General features: G+C 38.5%; 1 protein-coding gene across 1 annotated transcript in view; it reads left to right on the plus strand.

The window, feature by feature from the left end:
• The window catches only part of POU6F2 (POU class 6 homeobox 2), a 408,842-nt gene that overhangs the window by 71,936 nt on the left and 313,092 nt on the right, over window positions 1–23,814 (plus strand). Inside the window, exon 2 of the mRNA XM_070425191.1 lies at window positions 10,161–10,332. Coding sequence (XP_070281292.1) covers window positions 10,161–10,332 — 172 coding nt within the window. The remainder of the gene's footprint in view (window positions 1–10,160; window positions 10,333–23,814) is intronic.

A 23,814-nucleotide genomic window follows, 5' to 3' on the forward strand; every position in this document is an offset into this window, starting at 1 on the left:
CGGACTGCTGGTTTCAGCCTGATCCCCACAGGCCAGGCTGAGGGACCCCACTGGCACCAGGCCTCTAGTATGCATATAAGATCTTTGGTTAATCTCTTCATGCTCTCCCTCCTCCCCCCTTCCCTCTGAGATTCATCAGTTTGTTCCATGTTTCCATGCCCATGCATTGAGCGTCTGCCCCCTGGTGGTCAGTGTGCGTCATAGCTACCTGTCGAACAGTCGAACGGATGGTCTCTTAGGCTTTTATATAGAGAGATTGTATTTCTAATATGCTGTATTGTGAGATGAGACTGTTCCTGAATGCCCAATGAGGATACTGGAAAGAAGAGTGAGCTGTGTCGGAGTGGTGCCAGGCTTCCAGGCTGAACAAGGGCATGGACAGAGCTATGAGGCTGCACTCACCTGGGGCCACCCTGAGCTCCAGTGCTCGTGCCTTTGCTTGGGCAAGCTTATTCCCCGGACCAGTGGCAGCTTTTCTCTTATTCAAACTCAGTTCCAGGGAAAATAAAAAACTATTTCCCCTTTCAGTGTTGCTATTAAATTCTTCCATTTGTCCTGCAGTAAAACAAAGTAACACAATCACACAAAACCAAATTTACTTCCATTTCCAGAAGCAGAATATGGGTCATTGTAGGTGTGAACATGCCAGACAAGTAGAATAAGCAGGTAAGGCCTTAGTTTCATATTGGGGTAATTTTAGACATGATTAAATGTATTCCTAAAATGTAAAAAATATCAACCAAGGACAATCCTTGCCCTTAACCAACCTTCCTGCTCCCTCCCTTCCTTCCTTCCTTCCTTCCTTCCTTCCTTCCTTCCTTCCTTCCTTCCTTCCTCATAAGCAATCCATTAATCAATGAATCAAAACACCTTTATTGGGAGCCTGTTTTCTATCTGACACAATGCCCTGTACTGGGAATTCTGAGACGCGTATGCCTGCAAAGAACTCAAAAATCTCAGCTGTAGAGTCTAACACTTCAGTATTTTTGAATATCCAGTAGAAAAAGTGTTGTGATTTTATTGCTTCTATGATGCATTTTTTAAAAAAAATATATATTTTATTGATTTTTTGCAGAGAGGAAGGGAGAGGGATAAAGAGTTAGAAACATCAATGAGAGAGAAACATCCATCAGCTGCCTCCTGCACACCCCCTACTGAGGATGTGCCCGCAACCAAGGTACATGCCCTTGACCGGAATCGAACCTGAGACCCTTCAGTCCGCAGGCCGACGCTCTATCCACTGAGCCAAACCGGTTAGGGCTGTGATGCATTTTAAGTACGCAATATGGGCAGGCCTGGGAAAGCCTCTCTTCGCATATACTGAAGACTTCATGTAAAATAGGTGAGAGGAGCCAACGTGGTGTTAAACACCCAGAGTGGGCCCGTTGGTCCTCCCCTGCTTCCCTTTGAGGCCTTGGAGGCATCTCCCTAAAACCCTTAAGGTTTCTCAGTTCAGTGCTCAGTTTAAAAACCCTGAGACTAGAGACCAGGTCTATGTTATCCACTTTCTCCAAAGGTTACAAATGTTGAGACCCCAAAATTATGTATATACACACAATGTACAGTATATATGTATGCAGACATATACACATTAGTTATGTCTGTTAGAATTTCTAAGATGTTGAAAGTAAGCTTTTTTAGGATAGAGATCAGATGTTCTCTGTCTGTACATTCAAATAACTAAATGGAAATTCTCTTTAATCTGAGTTATATTCTGATTAAATTTTGATACCCATTTGAAGCCATCAGATTATGAAGAATGTATGAATATAGGGTATGTGTATGCAATGTCGATACTGCTGTATAAACCCATTACCAAAAGACCAGATCTAGATGAGCCCAGATTGAACTCTTATTGATGCTTTTTCACAAAGGCAGCAGAAATTGAATTGATGGTGCTATTAGGTTGTCAATACCAGTGTCTCCCTTTCTTCCCAGATAAGTATATACGAAGCATCACCCATACAGTCATTTTAACCTCTTGGGGGCAGAGGAGCTATAGAGATTCAAGGTGATGGTTCAGATGAGATGTTTCTAACTGCACAGTAGATACTTTGTAGAAGTCAAGAACTGGCAGACTCCTGTTTGACTGACTGTTCTGTTGTTTTTTCAACCTGCAGGTTTGCACTGATGAGCTGTTTTGCTTGTATTATTTGCTTGTTTTTGTTTCAATACAGCTGTTTCTCCTGCTTTTTTCTTTAATTGGAGTTGTTGCTAGAGTATAAACATTGCTAAGAGGATGTGGCACTCTGGGTGGGATTGGAAGAATGAAAGAAACCATAGGTGGGAACTAATGGTGAAGAAGGAGATTGCACATTTACTTGAGGTTCAACAAAAAGACAAGAGACAAAGTGTGCCCACATGTACACACTTAAATGAAATACCACCCTCTGACACTGAAGCAAAGGAGATATTTTGCAGTCTTATTTTATCCTTTCAGAGTGATTCTGGACATTCACCTTAACTAAATGTCTTCTGGATAAAGTGTTAGGGATTGGTGGGGGCAGCAAATAGTGTAATTTGCCCAGGACATATTCTGAACAGAGGCTCTAAACCCTATTTCACTCTGTAATGATCTTGCCAGCCCCTATGGGGAGTGTTCTAACTGTGGGCTCATACCAGTTTTGTATGCACAACTATTAGGTTTCTTTTGGTAGATGATGGTAATCCCCAGTTGTTGGAGACTATATCCCCAAAGTCTAGCTACCTAGTTATAATGAAAACAAGCTCTGAGACCAAAAGCTTCCATAAATAGAGATACTTACTGAATACAACGTCAAAATAGCTCTTCCAGTGTGTCTGTAAGCTTGATGAAGTCATAATTCTGTCATTTTTAGTGAGCCTAATGAACCTTGCATGGAAGGTTCATTAAGGAAGATTGAGCAAGATTCCAGAAGCAATATCTCTTTCTACCACAGTTAGCATCAGGCAACTAGAACTCTCTGACTGAAAGACTGGACATGGGACAGTATGGGGATCAATCCCTAGACCCCTGGCCTCAAGATCATAGGTGATAGGACTTGCTAGATTCTAAATATTCTCTGGTTGCCCACAAGAGTGGGGGGTAGCTCCAAAATACTTTAGCCAGTACACATTCCAACCCCCATTAATGCTGAGCAAGTCAGGAATTTTACTGAAATTAATATACATTATGCTAATCAGTAAATTACAGGGTGAGGGAGTGGTGGGCAGTGAACAGTGAACAGAGATAGAACTGAAGAGTTTGTGGAGTGGGCGTTTCTGATGACATGCTGGCCCTGGCACCTGAGCATTGATGAAGGGAGCTGACTGACCCTCAGGTGGCGCTCAGAGGTCTGAAAAGCTTTTCTGTAAAGAGGCAGAGAGGAAATATTTTTGGCTTTGCAGGCCACGAGCAAAATGTTGGCTGCCCCATGAGGAAAGGACATGACCTTCAGTCTAAGGCCAGTCCTGAGGAAGGACTCAGCTGTGAGCCATCCTCAGCCATCATCATCTGTGGCAGCTGGGAAATTAGTAAGTTGGTCCCTAAAAAAGGGGATCTGGGCATCACACCACAGCATCCACTACGGCATATTCTCCTCTTCCAAATTGAAGGTGTGGAGAGAAAAGTAATCCACAGTCAATTGCATGTCTTTTGTGGGAGGTGGTATGATGGAAATGTCTCTCTGTGTGACACTCTCTATTGTTCCAAACATATTCATATACATTATCTGTACATTACCTCACTCTAGTCTCACAGGAACCCCCTTGAGATATATAAAGCCATGTTGGTATGGAAACCAGGATGGAAGAGGTGGTGATTCACTTTGAATACCTTGCCTGGTTTTCACACAATACTCGTTTATTTTGGGGTTGGATTACATTAAATGATTTCAGCCACACTAACTGTAAAGTGGAGAGATGAGGGAAATAGCAGTTGAGATTATTGGGTTGAGGAAGGAAATGTAGATTGGGATCAATATCTTGCTGTGAATATCTATTGTGAAATAATCAAGCGTAAATATGTTTAAGCTTAGACATTAAGTTCATTTATGCAAATTTTTCTGTCTGTTTAGTATTTGCTAAGAATGTGAGATTTTCTGCTTTTCGCAGAACAATTTTTGTTTGCAGTCTAGGCAGTGACACTTTTAGTGTTTATTGATTGTCATTAATTTTCAAAATTTCAACAATAAATATATATACTTATATCAATAAAACACATAAAAATAAACTATGCTTTATTCTCCAAAGTCAAATAGATTGTGTTTTTAAAGATTGTTTATAGGAGGGAATATTAGTGATAAAAAATTAGAAATTCTCTTGAGAGAAAACATTCTATACTACCTTAAATATCATATTGAAAACTAACCTATTTACTAATATTTGCTAATTGGTAAAAGAAAGACAGAGATTAGTTTTCTTTGTGAATAAGGAAATAAACAAACAAACAAAAAAACCCTTAAAGTTTTCTTTAACCCTAAACCCAGGAAGGTCTAGTTTCTTCCTCTTAACTATTTGTGATTTTGATTTTTACCTATTCTCAGTGGGAGAAATTAAATACAAAATATGATGCTGTCTTTGCCTCTTAAATTTGCTGTAGATAATTTGTTTTCACATTTTTTCCTATTTGAATCTTGGCATTTTAAGAGAGGGGAGAATCCAATACATTTTTTTCTTTATAATTGATATAAATTTTCTATTGATCTGTTGAGTATCACTTTGCCACACTCTGGCTCTTCACAACCAAATGAATTGTTTTCTTGGATTTTTGAAGCTTGACTGTCTTATGTACATTTTCCTAAAAGCCCTTATGACTGCCTGTTTCATAGTTGGCTTCTATGTGCATAAAAATATGCTGGACCTGGTTCAAGCTCAGTTTGGAGGGGTTGGATATTTCTATCGCGTGACCGTCACTCGACACGGATGCTTTGCTGAGTTAATAATCTTGCTATCTTTCGTTTCTCTGACTATAAAATGAGAATGATTATGCTCACAAAACCCTGTTGGTTGAATTATTGATGGTCTTTAGCTGAATTATATCTTTGTTTATCTGGCATTTTTAACAACTTGCTAAAAGCCAAGCTGAATTCTCCTCCTTCATACAGTGCCTTATATCTGTTCTTCACATAAAGGTTTTACAACAGAAATACACAGGGACATCTTTATTTAAAAACTATATTAAAATATTATGAATTAATATATGATGAGAATTACCATGTACTAGTCTGTATATAGTTATATATAAATAAACTGAAAGGAATGTTAATGAGGTAAAAAAAATTATTAGAATATGAGAAGCACTGGACAGAAGTGAACTTGGTGAAGCCTTCTAGCCTATTATTGCAGAATCATTAAAAGTTAGAGCTCTGACTTACATGAGCTCATTTAAATTCACTGTCATTTAAGTGTGCACATTCTAAAATGAGTTTCAAGAAGCACTAGATCCATTAGGTAATATAATAAAGATGATAAGGGAAAGGCCTTCCATAGTTGTATAATTTGAGGAAATGTTATGTTAAGCAGAGTTAAATTTGTTTCTTTCCTGGAAGACTTTTTTACTGTGTTTTTCATGTGTGTGTAATTGCAAAACTCCTTTTTAAAAAAAAAATGGTTTTATTGATTTTTAGAGAGAGAGGAAAGGATAGGGATAGAGAGATAGAAACATCAATGAGAGAGAAACATCATTGATCAGCTGCCTCCTGCACCCTTCCACCAAGGATGGAGCCTGCAACCAGGGCATGTGCCCTGACTGGGAATCGAACTGGTGACTTTTTGGTTCCTGGGTCAACACTCAACCACTGAGAACACTGGCCAAGAGCAAAACTCTTTTATTGTAGAATATCTTTTGGGACAAGTGTTCTGTGGTACGGGCTTTGGAAAATACTGTTTTATTCCAACGTTTTCATTTTCCAGATGAGAAAACCAGGGGCGAGAGTGGTTAAATGATTTGCTAAATTTATGTACAGAGTGAACCTGAATGCATGCCTGGATAGTTGACACCGCCTGGTGTCCTACCACACCATATTGCCCCATGGATTTCACCCACGCAGTGTTAGACAGACAAGTGCTTTGTTCTTCGAGTCTGAGGGAAGAGATACCAACAGAGCGTCCTCTGGGAATCCATTATCCAGAGTTTAAGACCCTTCATGGTCTATAATTCAAGTTCTAGAAAACGCCATGAGTTCCTAAGTCCATGGGTGTTTTCACGCAGTGCCCGCTGTACAGTATAGAAAGATGTCGATCTTTGGAGATGAGTCTACGAGGGCTCAGAATCAGCTTCACCACTGATTTGCTATATGGCTTTGGGCCAAGTCACTTAGCCTCTCTGAATCTTAGTCTTGTAACTCTAAAACGGAGCTAATACCTGGCACCGTTTGGGTGACATTAAATATATTAGAAGTGCCTATCTGGTAAAGGCATTCGATACATGGGGCGTATTTTTATTCTGTAACAATGCCTGGAGGAGATTTAAATAATTTCTGTGTAGTTCTGAGGTTGATTGCAGTCCTTTCATTATAGTGAAATCTTTGTTGAGATTTTGCTAATAGGAACTACCTCTCATGCTGCTTTTCTTACCGTCTGGCTCTTGGGTCTCTGATGAACCTTGCGAGTGTTCTTTTTTGGCACATACTATGTCCTGTTCTTGCACATTTCACCATCGTTCATATCGGACCAGTCACTTTCTTCTCTCAGGGCTGATAAACGCATTGCAGGGAAGTTCCAGCTTCTTCAACTGTCGTGTGACAATTTCAGATTTTCAAGTAAAAGGTCTTCACCAGCTTGATTTTTTGCTGGCACTGGCTCTTTCTGTTCCCGTTTGCTGCTGCAGGCATCCTTGTACATGAGGAACTTGCAGCTCTCTTACATTCCTGCAAGCCCCTGTGCAGGTGCACATTGGAAAACCATTTCTTCACTCTGGCAGAAAGGGATTTTACAGACTGCTGTCGCTTTTGGCAGCGAGAGAATGACTTCCAGGCCCTGTGCTGCTTGAAAGAGGCACTCCCCCATCACATATACGACTGTACTCAGTGGTTACTGCTTGTGACACATTTTCAAATGGACCCCCCAGTGGCTGCAGCTGTGATTAAAAGCTGTCTGCTCTCTGCCTCACTGGAGGTTTCCTGTTTAACCATGTCAGGCACATATATATGTGGGCTGCAGCTGCATCATGGCAAATGTAAAGTGTTTTGTGAGATGAAAAATCAAATGAACACTTGAATAACAAACTCCTGAAATTTCCAGGCTCAAGTCACCGAAAGATACTAGTTGAGGGCCTAGCCATGTATGAGGTACATAACAGTAATTTTAAAAAGGAGAGCTAATGGTCAGTGAATATATACCACCTGCCAGGACATGCTTTGCACACATCAACCAGACTGAACATCTTAGAGATTTAAGTGCACTTGAACTTAGCAGCATTTCGGCTCCTCTGTGTGGTTCAAGCTTCAGTTGACCATTTACAAATAAAGCAAGAAGAGAATATTCTTGTTTTAAGATTACCCAGATATTCACTGGTACACTAATAACCATATTTGGCTTATCATGAGGTAGTGCATGCCATTCTAAACACAGTTTACCATGATCACTGCACCTTAAATAATGCTCAAATGAGCAAGGTGGCCTCAAAGACTAGGCACAAGTCACACCCCTTCCATTAGCTTAGAGATATTGAGTATTGAGCATTTCATAAAAGAAAAAGAACATATTAGAATGTAAATCCAGGCTCTTCACCTCATGTGATAAGTATACATATCAAAGCCATGAGATAAAGCAGTGAGTGCTCCTTTCTCGACCCACTCAGCTCTAGTAACTGAATCCAACAAATCCAAACACATATTCTTTCTTAGATACACAGGGAAGAAATTTGGGGGAAATCTGAGAATTTTGTGTCTCCTTTCCCCTCTGCCTGCTTCCCGTCCCGAATTTCAAGCTCTCCAAATCTCAGCAGCCAAACACAGTAGATGAAATGCTAATCTATCACCAGCAAATTTAGGCTGCCAATACTGCGATTGACCACATTGATTACATTGATTACATTTCAGATATTTACAATATGGGAAGACAAGCCTAATTTATTTTCTAAAGAGTTCAAGGTAGGTATCACTGTTTCAGCGTGCGGGGGTGTGGGGGGGAGGGACAATGGAGAGATGTTTGTGGTTGCTATCTGCAATCATCTGATGCTGACAGAGAGTGGTATTTTATTTAGTAATTAACAGTGTAAAGGGGAGAGGAGCTGTCATGTTGGTTCTTAAGCTGGGGAATGTGATGAAAGATGATATCTGCGGTCTCATCCTTTCCACTTGTTTAGGATTGTCAGGATGAGAAATGTCAGCATTATGAAAGCTCGGCTCTGCTCTTGATATGATAAAACCCTTCAAAAGCCAGTCTTTCTCGCGCCCCCGTCCCCCTCCTTTCTCGCTCTCTCTCTCTCTCTCTCTCTCTCTGCACTTGCTTTTTGTTTATCCTGTTTTGTTAGATGGCAGAAATATAATTCTTTTCTTTCTTCCTATTATAAGCCACCATTTTTGTTTTATTATATGTTTCACAACCCCTAATGCCCCACTGAAAATTACCTTGTTAAATGACAGTGTTTCAAAGCCATGAATCCTTTCCACCATTCCCTCAGAGGTTTGAAACAGTCAACAGACTGTAAAGAATAAATAATAAAAAAGTATTGATTATTTTGATGACTGTGAGATTCAATTAAGTATTAATTTTGCCCTCCAGTGGACCTATCAAGGTATTCAAAAGGGAGGATTCGGCTCAGCTAAATGCGTGCTGAGTGCTTCAGCCTTAAATAGGGAGAAAATGTGTTTACCTACAGTATTTGAAGAAGCAGTGCATTGATGCACAGAATCCAATATTTAAGTGCTGTGCAAATTAAGCCCTGGTGACAGTGACATTGTTTTCAGTGGTATGAGTATTGACTAAAGAAGTGCATTTGATGACAGCTTAAACTATTTGTATTGATGAACATTTTCATAGATTATCATGTGTCATATCAAATTCACTTTTCAGGCATGAATACATTTAAAAAAATAACCACAGGCAAACCACAACCAATGTAATGATGGGACACGAGAGCATGTGGCCCCACCTGCTCCTGCACTGGTCACCTGTTTCCTGCCCAGGAACCATTTAGGCATGAACTTGGCAATAAATAGCTCCCAGATAATGCAAAGAGGGCACTTCTTGCTTTTTTTTCCCTTCTGCATCTGATACTTTTGCTAAAACAATATTATGCATCTTGGTTTGCCAATGGAATAAAAGGCTACACTTGGACAGTATTTCTCTGATCCTAAATTGCCCTTCTAATGAGCTGGAGATAAAGCAGATTTTAATTACTGGGGCTGAAAGTTTGCCTTTTTTGAAGGTGATTTTTTTTTTTCCCCTTCCATTTTCTTTAATGCTCTGGGCGTATGATGCTCTAGGTTTCCGAATTATCGAACACAGTTTGTAAGTATTTTCCAATTCCTTTAAAAATGTTTAAACCGATTTTCCTATATGTTGTGGTGCATTGTTTGCTTTGAAATGTGCATTTGATTTGGGGTTAGCCTGGGTCCCAAACCTGGGACCGGTGGAGTCAACTTCTAAGAGTGTGTAAGGAATTTACATAAGAAACCGCTTTTATTCCAGGGAGAGCATTTGGCAGACTCTTTTCTCCCGCTCCCCTTTCTCCGCTCGCTCGGGGGAAAGGGTTTAATTGCTTGTCCCCCAGGGAGAGGGCTTCTTAAAATAGCCAGCGGTTCCTCCATAGGGTGCGCCTGCCTTTTCAGCGTGTGGCTGAAGTACAAACCCAGCACTTTCTTTCTTCTGACTGCATTAAAGACGGAACAAGGTGTAAAAACATTCGCACAAAAGCACATCCCACAATTAAAGCCGTGTTGGTGAGGTTGCTTTCAAAGAAGTTTTTTTTTTTCTTCTTCTTCTTCTTCTTTTTCTTTCCCCTTCGAAGCCTCCTGAATCTCTCACATGCTAGTTGAGCTTTAATAGGGTGGGGAGTAATGGAGAAGTCCTCGGATCTGTAATAGCTCTTCACTTGACTGCAGCCGGCAATAACAGCGGGAGCAGCCAGAGATAAGAGAGAGAGGAGAGAGGGAGCGGGTGCGTGGGGAAGAGGGAGAAGAGAGGGAGAGGGAGAGAGGACACGCACGCTAAAGCCGCCACTGTCTTCCTCCCCTGCACTCTTTCCCCCGTCCTAGGATCCAATGATCGCTGGACAAGTCAGGAAGCCCTCGCTGTCAGTGCGGAGTGAAATGAATGCGGAGTTGAGAGGTGAGGACAAGGCTGCTACTCCAGACAGCGAGCTGAATGAGCCTCTGCTTGCGCCCGTGGAATCAAATGACAGCGAGGACACTCCCAGCAAGCTCTTCGGTAAGTCTGTCTAGGTATTTCATTCCAGTGCTACCCTGCTGTCCGGAGAGCTCTCCGCACACCCACCCCGCTTTTTTTTTTTCCTTTTCTCTCCCTGTGGTTCATGCAATGTCCTCCCGAGTCCCCAAAAGAGGAGGCTCGGGTCTCGGAGGGGCGAGGCGAGTGCAGCGGGCTAGGAGGGTGCCCTCCAAACTTTTCCCAACAAGGAACTTCCCCGCTGCCCATGGCCACTTCTCAAATATTGCGCGAGTCCCCCAGCTAAGAAATTATGTGAGAAAAGAAGATGGTCCTAATAACCAGGAAATCAGTGTCGTTTGTGAGACTCGGTTAACAATTATTGGATAAACATTGACTCGGTTTCAGCTTGCTTTGCAACCTTTTGTTAAGGGGAAGGAGAGTAAAGTGTTATTACCTGTAGTCAAAAGACCACAGAGGGGAGCTGAGAAATATCAATACCAGTCATTCTATGGCCGGTAAACAAAGGTGACTGCAGGGATTGTGCAGATAAATAACATTTTGTAATCACAATTAGTGTCTCTCTCTCTCTTTTTTTTTTTTTAAGAAAGGGGGGCGGTGAGGTAAGGAAATGGGTCCTTTGAGTCCCTTGCCTGACCTTCTCCCCTTTAGCATGTGCATAGCCTCTTCCTAAGTGTGGAGGGAGCTCAGGACCTTTTAGGAATCTTTGTTTCATAAACAAAACAAAAAAACAAGCAGAGTGCCACCCCAGCAAAGACATCGCTTATTCAAACAGATGACACTCCGTAAACCAACTCCAGCAACTGTGATCTCTAATCAGAAAGGGGAGCGAGCGGCTGTTGAGGCTGGTGACTGAGTGATGGGTGGTGATCCTTGTCTCTGCTGAGAAGCGCTTTATGGGACAGAGGGACATGCGGCTTTCAGGACAGTGGCTGAAACACTTGCTTTAATTATTTGCCAATGTTTATAGCACTAAATATCTATATATGTATATATGTATATATGTATATATGTATATATATGTATATATGTATATATGTATATATCTATATATAATACATACTTACCTGTGTGTGCATGTATATATATATACATTTATATATTTATATTTATATTTATATTTATATTTATATTTATATTTATATTTATCTAAACCTAACATATAAACTGGATACCTATATATGTACATAATCAGGCAGAGAACTGCTTGGTCTCAGGTTATAAACAATTGTGTTCCTGGATTAAAAAAAAAATCAGTGCATAGTCTGCTTTGTTAAGAAAGTCGTTAATTCAGTTTAAAATAGGAGCTTTATTTTTGTTTAACCTGTGGAGAGAAAAGAGCTTTAATAGTTTGGCAGCTCTAGGCCAGCTTCACCTGAGGAGTGTTTCTCTGGTTTTAAATGTTCACTCAATCAAACATTAGGGGGCTGCTGCCAAGAAACTCTGCTAATTTTTCTACTGGTAAAATACTGTAGTATAGTAGATTCCAGCTTCAAGGGATTCTATCATATTACCTGTTCTTCGAAAAGCAGCATTTCCACCTCTGACATAAATTTCCCATACCTAGGCATTAAGGTGTCAGCATTTTCACTCTAAAGAAATATTTTGTTATAGTCTCTTTTTATCTGTGTAGGAAAAGTTATGTCCTAAAACACTCATTTCATTTCAGTGGGTTAGTGAGAGAACTCAGATGAAATTATAAATTACAGGAAAGCAAAAAGCCATGCCCAGCCTCTCTGATGCTGAGTAACTAATACTTTGACTTTTCAAAAGTAATTGATTGTATATTTAACTTAACTGCAGATAAAGGATTATTTGTCCCTGAACTTCCCATGCATTATTAAAAAGTAAATGTGTTTTGTAGACTTTGGCTTATAATCCCAACTTGTTTTTTTCTTCTTCTCATTTCCCCCCCACTGGTTTGAATGGAGGGGTAATTAAATTGGCTTTTCAACATTTATTTAGATTTTCCACCATTGAAAATTGTTATAGACTTATGTCACTCCTTACTGATTTGCATGGTAGCGAAATAGCTTTTAAAAATCCAAGAGAGTTAAAGAAAATTAAATTAAAACTTCATCGAAGATATATCATAAGTGGAATCTTTATAGTTAAAGTAGGAATCATAGTTTAGTTTAGTAATCATAGTAGATACCCATCTCCACTTTGGATGTCTCTACTTCTGAATCTGTAAGAGAGAACCCAGAACAACCTACATTGTGTCTTATATTCTTTACATATCATCTGATTGTGTTTGGCCTCTAGAGTGAATATTTTCCAGTTTCCAATTAGGTAGATGAATAGTTTTAAAAACTTGAAAAAAAGAACCTGGAGACAATGTGAGAGAAAATAGAATGCACGTTGGAAGGAAAGCATCCCACATTGTCTGGGATTTCTGTTCCTATTAATATTAATATAAATATTAATTTATTTTATTTATGGGGTCTGTTATGCTCTCACTTTTTAATATCACTGGGACCTTAGCTTAGGAATTCTAGCTTATGGAACTGACTAAAACTTTCTCTCCCAGAATTTTTAGCAACTTTGGCAACACTCAATGGGTGATCATTTAATAGACCATTATTTTATCTGCCATATTTATGTTCAACTTTTTTGCTTTTATATGTAGTGTTGATTAAATTTTTACTTGATAATGAATAATTACATTATTTCCTGAATAACTGAGAATATCCAGGTTTGTTTCTAAATAGTGATTTTCTCATATACTCTCTTAAAGCATCATTCCTGTAATATATACACTGTATTACTGAAAACTGTGCTCCTCCAATGAAAGAAGCAGATTATGACAAATCATGTACCCCTTGATATATTTACTTTTGTGGGGAGACATTAAGCAACACCAGGGGAAGTTTCAGTATGAATAGATTTCTTGGGCGGTTACTCCTCCTCCTGTGTCTTGTTCAAATTAGCAGTCCAGAGGACAAGCCTGTTTCTCTCACAGTATGGCACCTTCAGCACAGAACTGCAGGGGAAAGGCTAATGCTGATGCCCTCTATGGATAAACAAAGGAAATTCCAGGAGCCATTGGGCCTTTTATGCCTCCCCTTAAATTGCACCTCTGCACTTAACAGCATCCAAAGAGAAACATACTGTGCAGAATATTTCAGTGCTCTGAGCAGCTCAGAATACCAGAAGGAGAAACCAGAAGCCATATGCCAGCCTAAGTAGAAAGTTCAGAAAAGCGCCCTTGTGTTTTATAGAGTAATTACATCAGAGGCAACGTTTTGCTTAACTTGAACAGCCATGGAAACTAAAGTACACTTAAGAGAGATGAATCCACATTTCATTGAGAAACATGTGGTTAGCTCGTTCTCTGCGATATCATTAAAGGGTGCATTGTTTACTCTGGTAAAGCCTGTAGAAGAGCTATCCCCTTTTTCTGTTCCTGACTGTATTATGCTAAGCTCTGAGCCGCAGGAAACCAGGTGTAGGAGAACAGACGTGTGTTCCGAGGGGCATTACGGCATTACCAGAGGATCTGGTTCTGTCTCACTGTGCTTCAGCTGCATGGTCAAATGAGTGATGCCGCACAGGGCCAGCTGTTTAATATGTGATGACATATTCAAAACCACTCTCAACATTGAACTTGGGGAAAGAATCTCAAAGGAAGAGGTTGCTGTGTTTCTCTAGTGACATTTATAGCACTCATGTCAATGTGGTGCTTCATTTTTAGTTATGCCCATCAAGAATTCAGTGTTCCACATTCAGTCAAGTTGGATGCTAAAACTCAAATGGTAGCATCAACAACTTGGCCAGGAGAATGGCCACAGACAGGGTGAAAGTAATATATATCCCTAGAAAAATATCTGTGCTAAAGTTTGCCCATGCCGTGTCAGCTAAGAAGTGAGACCACATAAAACATACCCCAAATATTTTCTCCCGTATATCTTTGAAATTTGAATGATGATTTGTTAACAGTTCTCCTCCCAGGAATATTTTTATTGTTTCCAGTGGAACCTCATGATTGCTGTTCTTAAAGTCCCAACTCCCTTGGGTGGCCGGGTTAGTAGTCTTGCCTCTCAGTTGTATCACCCGGCACGTGGATTGTGGCACACAACTCTCCAGCCTTGAGCTGAGATGTGAACAAAAATCCATATATGAACATTGTACCTGGAATAAAAATTGGTGGTTGGTTCTCTCTTACGATTTTATGTTTTCCTAGGTTAAAAGAAATTGCATGCAATGATATTTCTAAGAGTGGGTGTTTTCAATGTCATTGATCCGTGAACTATTGGAAAAGGGTTGAAAGTTGAGTCAGTGGTTCTTCCTTGCTAGAAAATGTACTGGGCTATTCCTTTCCTTTCCTCTCTTGTTATCTTCCTCATAGAAACATGCATTATAAGATTATTTTTTAAATTGCCATCCGGTTTGACTTGATCAGAATTTATGGCAGTCGAGTCATTTTCAATGACAAAAGGATAAAGGACAAATTATCTGTCACCCCTTGAGACAGTGGTCTCCGCAGGTCAGCGTGGAGGTCATGGGTAGGGCATTATGAGGACTGCACGTTATGGTGATGCGGCCTCTCCCCTGTGCATAAGAGGAGCCTTCATTATGTCATCACTGTCTTTATTACTTTATTCAAATGTCTCTCTCAAGGTTTCGGTGCTTTGGATATTTGTAATATTCTGATAAAATATGCTGGAGCCAATAATCAGGACATCGGGCTTAAGCCCAAGAGGGATTTTGCTGGGAGGTGATGAGAAAAATTCCCTAGAGAAATCTATTTACTTAAAATATGCATCATGATTCTATATTTTTGAAAGTTTCAATATTATGTCAATTAAAAATTGATACTATTTTTTACTGAAGAAAGTGTGTTTGGCTAGGGAACTATTATAACAGGATATTTTTAGATCAACTAAATCATTTGAGTGATAGATTCTATGTGAAAACAGTTATTTTAAAAGAAACCAGTAGAAACCTGTATTTGCATGTAAGGTATTTGCATGTCAAAAATCAATTATAGTTTAATAGTCAAACAAGCCCTTGTCATGCTGCTCTCTGATGACTGAGGGGGGGAAATGCACCTTTAAATACATGTCTTAACATTTAAGAAAATCTAATGCACTAAGGTATTTCTTTTAAAAAAACCCAAAACACCCCAGTGAGAGTCTGTGTGTGTTTAAACAAATTTAGCTGAGTATTTTTTACCCCATTGTGACACTGCACTGATAAATAAATCTACTTTAAATAGCAGATGTAAGCTTCAAAATAAAAGTAAATTCACGTTAAATGGCAGTGATGTTCAAACTTTTCATCATGTTCGTGGTTGAGCTAAGGAGGATGGTGCCCAATCCCTGACCTAAGACTCAGTGGGCACTTTTTCTGTCCATTTGCCATGCTTGTGCTCAGATCAGACCTCTGTTTGGAGAAGAAAGTTCAGTCTTGCAGTGTGTGAGGATGCTACTGCCTGGGTAACGCATTAGCACATCAAAATGCTGATAATGGTTTTGCATTTTTTCTTTTACTTTTATGCTTCTTATTTTCTTGTTGTTCAGTGGTGCTATAAACAACTGGAAATAAGATAAAGTATTAGAAATATTAATCTGTACCATCACCCCATAAAATGATTGCGTTTTAGTCTTTTTAATGTCTGGGGTGTTTCTGATTTAAAGGTTACATGGCATAATCATGTTTTTGTAGTTCGTCCAGGCCAGTTGATGTCATCATTAATAAATAGAGGTGCCTTCCAGATTCCAGCTCCCAAGGCTCAGCCCTCGAGTAAATTGCCTTCTTCCTCAATTACCTGATTTAATTATAGAGTTAGCACTGCTCTTTTCAAGAACTGACCAAATAAAATTTCCTTTCCCTTCAAAAATGAGACGTGACTGTTGGAAGTGGGCCTTGCCTGTTATTAGACAGTAAACAGATAATTTGGGAGAGGACTGGCACTCGCTTTGATTGGCGACCTTGCTGATTTATGTTTGGGGATTAATAATACATCAGACACTCGCACATTAAAAAGGAAGGAGATGCGAAGGAGGGAGGGTGGAGGGTGCAGCTTCGCTATTGGGCTGCCCTGAGTGTTCAGATCTTCCCTGAGAACGGAGACCTTTGGAGGAGCAGCCCATTTACCCAAATGTGCACCTGGCTCCAGTTACCACGTCTCTGGATTTTCTTATGCTAAAGAAAAAGATCGCAAAGTGTTCATACCACACTGGCACCCTGTCAGGGGGGCAATCTGTGTAAAGTTTCCCGCTGTCAGGTTAATAAATTTTTTAAAAATATCCAAAGGCAGAGGTAGCTGGAGAAAGCTCATAGTAACGGTTGCCATTCTCCAGCAGATGGGTTTGTCTTTCATATCCAGGGTGGCCCTGGAATTTTCTTGTTTACCGGCTTCCTGGGTTCCGTACTTCGCTGGTGTTTTTGTTTAGTTTTCCTTTGATTAATTCCATTTCGGTCTTACTTTCAAAATGTTTATCCTTTTAAATTTCAAGTGTCATTGCTTTTAGAGAGAAGTAAGTGAGCGTCATTTGTTTCAATATGCTATTTTACAGTTGCACATATACCTTATGCTGCCAGCCTAAATGAGGTTCTAAATCTGTCAACACTGGACTTTCCTTTGGGAATACCTTTAGGAATATGTATATTAAAATTCATTCATAAAGGAGTATTTAGGCTTTGGCAGTATGGGGGCTTCTAATGATTTCTATTTATTAAACATGTTGACCTGACTCAATTTTTTAAATGTAAACTCCCACCCTCTGATTTTCAAAGTCAGCTTTCATAACAATAGGAAACAAGAGCATACTAGTTTGGTGACACCTCTTGCACTATGTTGTGACATTGTTGTGAGCTATCAAAAATGGACAAGCTTTTTTGGTGTGAACCCAGAAAGCAGAAAAAAATATAACACCGAATCTCTTTCAGTTAAAGCAAGTTTGTAATTCTCAGAGAATGGAAATTAACTTTTTTGTAAGTATTCAAAAATCGTTTTAAAAAACTACCTAATCAAGATGCATAGTTTCTGACATCTCTCTCTCTCTCTCTTTTTTTTTTTCACCTGTTTAACATAGTTCTTTCTTTCTTTTTAAGGTATATTCTAATTTTATTTTTTTCCATCACCATTTACCCCTCCCACACCCTCCTCTACCTCCACCCACTTCAAAAAGTCTTAGTATATTATATGAAAGTCTCTACTTTATTTGACAGTTTAAAAGAAAATCCATACTCAAACTTCTCTTCCAGTCTTTCCTTTTAAAGTGCTTTTACTATCTTATATGTGACAAGAATATACAGTTTTTAATTTTAATTAAAAAATTACCCACTTGGAACAACATAACTTATACAGTCTCAGTCACTTTTATTAGAGGACTACACTACCATCAAAAATATTTGAAAATATGAGGAAAAAATATAGATTACAATTAGACAAACTAAGTAATATTAAACGTAAACTACATGCTTAAGAGGTTTGCTTTACTGAAGACCATTTGAAAATAAGATTCTGTAATTAATTAAACCTTCATTTATCAAGAGCTTAAAAATATCCTTAGTAAATAACTAAAATAAAACCTATTACTGTAGCCTGAGAATGAAGTAGAATTAATATATTTTTAGGACATTTATAATGTACTAACAATAGCCAACATGAAACCATTTAATTACTTAATGAATGTGTTTGGCAGTAGCAGTTTTCTTAGTATTTCATCTTTTTTTTCTGTAAAATAATCGGTATTTTCCAGATTGAGGTACTTTCCCAATATCTTGTGTTACTTTAATTTCATCCTATTAATGAGGGGGAAAATTCAGTAATAAAAGTTTGTGAAAGCTAGGAAATGCATATTTAAAGATTATATTGAGTGTTTTAAAATAACAGTTTTAAAATTCCACTTGCAATTCTATTTACTTATCAGTTTCATACTTTATTTTTGCTTCCCTGTGCTTTTGTTGTTAGGCATTATGACTGCACAGTGAATAAATGTGATGCTACCCATGGAAAACGTGTGTGTGTCCCTAGTGTGTCCTCCATATTTTTTCTAGTGTTTGTGTGAGACTTCCAGTTGTCTGGTCAACTTACTAATATGCGTGTATTTTCCCTACCATAAAACTAATGAAACCTAATTTATATTATTTTCTCTCATGCTATACACGTATAGTATTGAAAAAAAGTTTCTATACTACACTTATGTATAGTATTGAAAAAAAGTTTCCAGATAAGCTTATTCAAATTAAGCTTGTGACTAAAGGACAACTAATTATATGATAGGATTGCTTCAGGCATAGTTGGGCTATAATCCAAATTCCAGTGTCTTCTTTGAAGCTGCTATTACACTGAGCAGAAGAGACAACAGGATTTCTCAGAATGGGAGCCGTTTAATTCAGCCAGGAGATTTAGGGGTTTCTGCACACTCTGATTTGTATATACTTAAAGCATACCAAACTTGCCCACGCCAGAAAGACTCTTGAAATCTAAATATTGGGTACCTAAATATTTGTCTGTTTGTAGGATATACATATATCACAAGATAAACATCTTTTTCTTTTTTAAGTGAAAGGTATTCTGTGTTCAGTAGTTAGTAAGCACAATTTTTGTTACACACTCCTGTTAGCATTCCATGTGCCTAAGTATACATTTACATGTACACATATCAAGGTAAATACACAATAAAGAAATCATATTTTAAGCATTTGATATTAAAATAGCGTGGTGTTACTAATCTCCTTTTGCAGTTCCTGATGGCCACATATGTGCTGAGTTGTCTTTTAGTTTCAATATGGCAAGACTTATTTTTGTAAATTAATGACGTGGTTACCTATTGCATGACAAGATCATCGCTGTTGAAGTAGAAGGGGCCTGAGGGATTAATTTGATTTAAAAATTCGAACATTCAGAGTTGTCTAAAAAGCACACAAAAGTATTATTGTAGGATGAATTCTTGGTAAGCCCAACCGAGGCTAAGAGAGAATAAAAACATCAATTGGAAAATTTTCCTGTATTTAAAAATTTATAGATGTAGGTGGTGAAATACCCTTTCCCAAACCTGCATTTTCCCTTAATGTATCTAATTTCATTTGGCAAAATATTGGAAGACATAAATGTGTCAAAAAAGAAGCATACAGTTTGCAAAATGAGAAGCATGACAGAAATACTGAATAAACCTAACATTTTCATTATATGGATATAATGCACCGCCGTCTATCCCTGGCTAAATATTCAGAACAGGGCTCATCTGGATTATGTGGTAAAACTTTCATAAACTTTTGGAAAGAAACAAATACCGTTGTTTTAGGTGTCAGTTGGCTCATCATTTTATGATACCTAAGATTAAGTCAGGTTTTCATTAAGAGTTACCTAAGAAATTATTCACATTTACAGCAATACTGGTTTATTTCTTTGCTTTAGTTTGGAATATTTACTTCTCCCATTGGATTCCCTGTTTATAAGTAATTTTCTAACAATCCACCCAATCTGTAGGCAATCAGTAAAGTGTTAAAAAGTAAGCATCATGTTTTCAAATGGACGAATGCCTATAGGTGCCTGATTTAAAAAAACAAAAAACATAAACAAAGAACAGAACTGGTCCGATTGGAGACTGCTGATGGCCCTGAGCTGAGGGGGTTGCACTGGCCTCGAGTGGTAGCTACCCGTCTTGTCATCAGTAGTGTATCAATATGTTTTTATAATGATACAATAACCTGAACCCTGTAACAGTTTATGGTCCTTTGGAGAATTCTTATGGATTCTTAGAGTGACGGAGGTCTGAGAAAAGATCTTGAAAGCTTTCACAAAGTCTGGCTGGGTGACAGAAAACGGGCATGGCTGTGATTTAGCTGCCAAGGAATCCTATTGACGGGGAACATCATTAAACTTTTAAGTTAAAACAAAAACCACAAAACAAATGGTAGATACAAAGGGTAGGGGTACCAAAAGGACAGCAGAAATTAGAAAGTGCTGAAGAGTCTGAGATAGGAGGCAAAATTCAGCAAGGCCAGCGTTGCCCTTGATATCCTACTGAGAAATAGGATTTTGTTTCAATATTATTCTGAATATTGCAGTGTGCATTGGAAATATATATATAGTGGATTTCCTTCATGGAACCTAGCAGACTGGGTTGTTACTTTTTTATTTTGCCTGCCTATTTTTAGTAAATAAAGAAAGAACTTGAATTTTGAATTTGGCACCAGCAAGAGACAAAACCAGAAACAGCAGGAAGTAACCATGACGAGTAACTTCACATCCGTATATGCACACAGACCTCAGACTGCTTAACATTTATAATACTGCTAATTTCTATGGGCCTTTTAAGATACACTTCCACATGAGCTCTCAAAACCCATAAAAGTGTGGCATGTAAAGTAAATTGTTTGTCACTTGCCGACGACCTGCCATATTTATTGTCAGGAGAAATGGACATTAGTTGGAAAAGCAGTTGTTAAAGGCCAAACAATTTTTAAAGATGGCAAAGATGTGCTAGGGTTTTCCTTTTTCTAACAATAAGCCACCCCTTCAGACATCAAAAGACAAGATAATAAGACACTTCAAGCACAATTCAAGATTATATTCAACATCTAAAGGCTCATCTCTTGTCAGTTTGCATTTACTCTCCCAGGGATGTGATGCTTCTATCATTTTTCTGTCAAGAGGAGCCTGGCAGAAGAGACGAGGGCTCTTATTTCACACACTTAGGGGTTTTTTTTTTATCAAATAGCCCACAGTTGTTCTGATTCAGCCAAAATGGGGGGATAATTTGAAGAAGGTCATGCACAAGCAGAAAAATCTCCTATTAATTTGTGTGATTAGAAGGCATTAAAATTACATGTTTATATTAGTTGCTGTGATGTTTTGTCAATTTATTTGGTAACACACTTTTGCAGCCTAGGAAAAAAATGACTTAAAATTCAAAAACAGATAGCTGAAAGTCAAAATTGTTTCCTTTCATATAACCATATTTGAACATTTAACAAGTGAACATAAAAATAATTTAAGGCTTTTGGTTTAACAACATTTGAAATGAGCTTATATAGTGAAATACTTCATGCAATGTAAAAGCAAAAATAGCACAATTGTGCCCATCAGAAGAAAGAAATATATATGTGAAATTATTTTTAAATTCTTTAAAGATTGACTTTATATATTTAAAATATAGATACAAGGCGATGACATTTTCAATATAAATGTGATTATGTGGGTATTTTATAATGGTTATCAAACTTTTAACATGTCGCACTCTTTGAAATTACAATGTCATTGTATTTGTCATTTAATTCCATTCTTAGTATATATGCCCTTTTCCAGAGAGGATACTAGAGAATAAATAAAGCAGGTGTTAAATTATTATTATTATTCTCTGTCAAAATTTATCACATTTCCTCCTTTGCTCTCTGACAGTCACAAAGCTGTACAAAGGAACATTTTTTATTTTTATTTTTTGGAGAGGGGCACATTTGTAGAAGTTAAAAGAACCAGCTTTTCCTCTCAAAATGAAACACTTGATGAAAATAAAACCATAATATCCTGGGATCATTTCTATGTTCTATCTTTGAAATTACTTTCTCTAGGAATTTTCATCAACTCTGTGTGTCCATTTCTTATATTTCTCTTCTTTGCTGTGAAAAGTTTTGAAACAGATTTTCTCACATTTGTGCTACTTTCCCCTATAAAAAGATGTACATACATACAATGTACTTACAGTGTGGTACAATAGAAGTGAAACCCATACTTTGTTCTATTTATTAGATAGATCTTTTCTCTACTATACAGTTCATGCAGTGAATTTATCTACTCAACAAATAGTGTGAGCACCTGCTTGCGGCAGGAGGTGGGATGGTTCTGGGGCCTCGGTGGGGAGTACACCAGACAGAATCAATCACCTAGTCTAGCTCATCCCCTGCACTGGGTGCTGAGGATGCAAAAATGAACAAGTCACCCCACCTTCAAAGAGCCCACAGCCAACATTACATATTGACGTTCTATTTACTTCATTGTTTCCTGTGACTCTCCAGGGAGTCTCAGTCTTCACACTCGTGTATTTCAGAAGTTGTTCATTGGTCAGAAGCCTAAATATCTGAGAGAAACTATTACCCAAAAAAGGGAGGAAGAAGAACGGGTTGCTAAGTGAGTTAGGACGTATTACATTCACAATGTTCTTATCATAGAGTTCGGTGCCTACTGCTGCAACACACAAATGCCATTCCTTTTTTGTAATTGAATTTATTGGGGTAACATTGGTTAATGAAATTATATAAGTTTCAGGTGTACAATTCTATAACATGTCATCTATATATTGTATTGTGTGTTCACCACCCCAAGTCATCTCCTCCCATCAGCATTTACCCCCCTTTTATCCTCTCCTACCTTCCCCGCCCCCAACTCTTTCCATGGGGTAATCACCATACTGTTGTCTATGATTTTTGGTGTTTTGTTTTGTTGTTTTTTTGCTTTAATTCCTTCACCCTTTTCACCCAGCCTCTCAGCCCCCTTCCCTCTGACAGCTGTCAAATGCCATTCTTTAGTAATTGTTTCTTCGTTGTGTCCAAAGGGAGAAGGAACTAGATTTATCTCTTCCTCCCTGTCTCTCCAGTCTCTATTCTTCTAGAATTCATGTTTGCTTATTTGTAATATACTAGTGGGTCACAGCTCTGGAGTCAGGCCTTGGGCAAGGTACATATAGGTTCAAGCCTCATCTTTTCCATCTCTAAACAGAGATATCGATGGCACTTAACCCATAGAGCAGGCCTGAGGTTGAAATGAGGTGACGTGTAAAGCCCTATTGAGTGCTTGGAATGTAACCAGCTCTGAATAAATATCAGTTGTTCCACACTTTATTAAAGCCTTGAAAATGAGCTTGCCATTTTTAGAAGGAATTTGATTACCTGTTAGCAACAGGTACCAGAAAACCAACAGCAAAAATCTGAGACCTTCAGAATTAGCTGTGTTCCTCTCCAAGGAAGCATCAGCCCCAGGGTTTTCTTGGTCAAAGAAAAGTTCCCTCCTTTTCTCCTGATGACAACACCCCTTCCTTCTTCAGGCACAATAGGCAAGGCTTTCTCTGACTGTCCATTCAGGAAAAAGTGAATAGATAACAACCAGTTTCTAGAAGAGACACTAATTTACTATCTTTTTAATATATATCTATATCTATATCTATATCTATATCTATATCTATATCATCTATATATATATTGATTTCAGTGAAGAAGGGAGAGGGGGACATAGAAATATCAATGATGAGAGATAATCATCAATTGGCTGCCTCCTGCACACCCCCTACTGGGGATCGAGCCCACGACCCAGGCATGTACCCTGACCAGGAATCAAACCATGACCTCCTGGTTCATAGGTCAACACTCAACCACTGAGCCACACCGGCCAGGCTCACTACCTTTATCTTGGACAATATGTGGGCAAGGTGGTGAGCAAAGATGGAAAGGGGCAGTTACATACTTTATTCTCTAAATTTAAAATACTGGATATGATTCTTTTGAATCATAGGGATTTTAAAATAATTTTGACATTAAACAAATGACATGAAACCAGAT

This window comes from Myotis yumanensis, unplaced genomic scaffold (assembly GCF_028538775.1).
Source record: "Myotis yumanensis isolate MYYU_CA2020_CCGP unplaced genomic scaffold, mMyoYum1.0.hap1 SCAF_9, whole genome shotgun sequence".
In the NCBI taxonomy this organism is placed as follows: Eukaryota; Metazoa; Chordata; class Mammalia; order Chiroptera; family Vespertilionidae; genus Myotis; species Myotis yumanensis.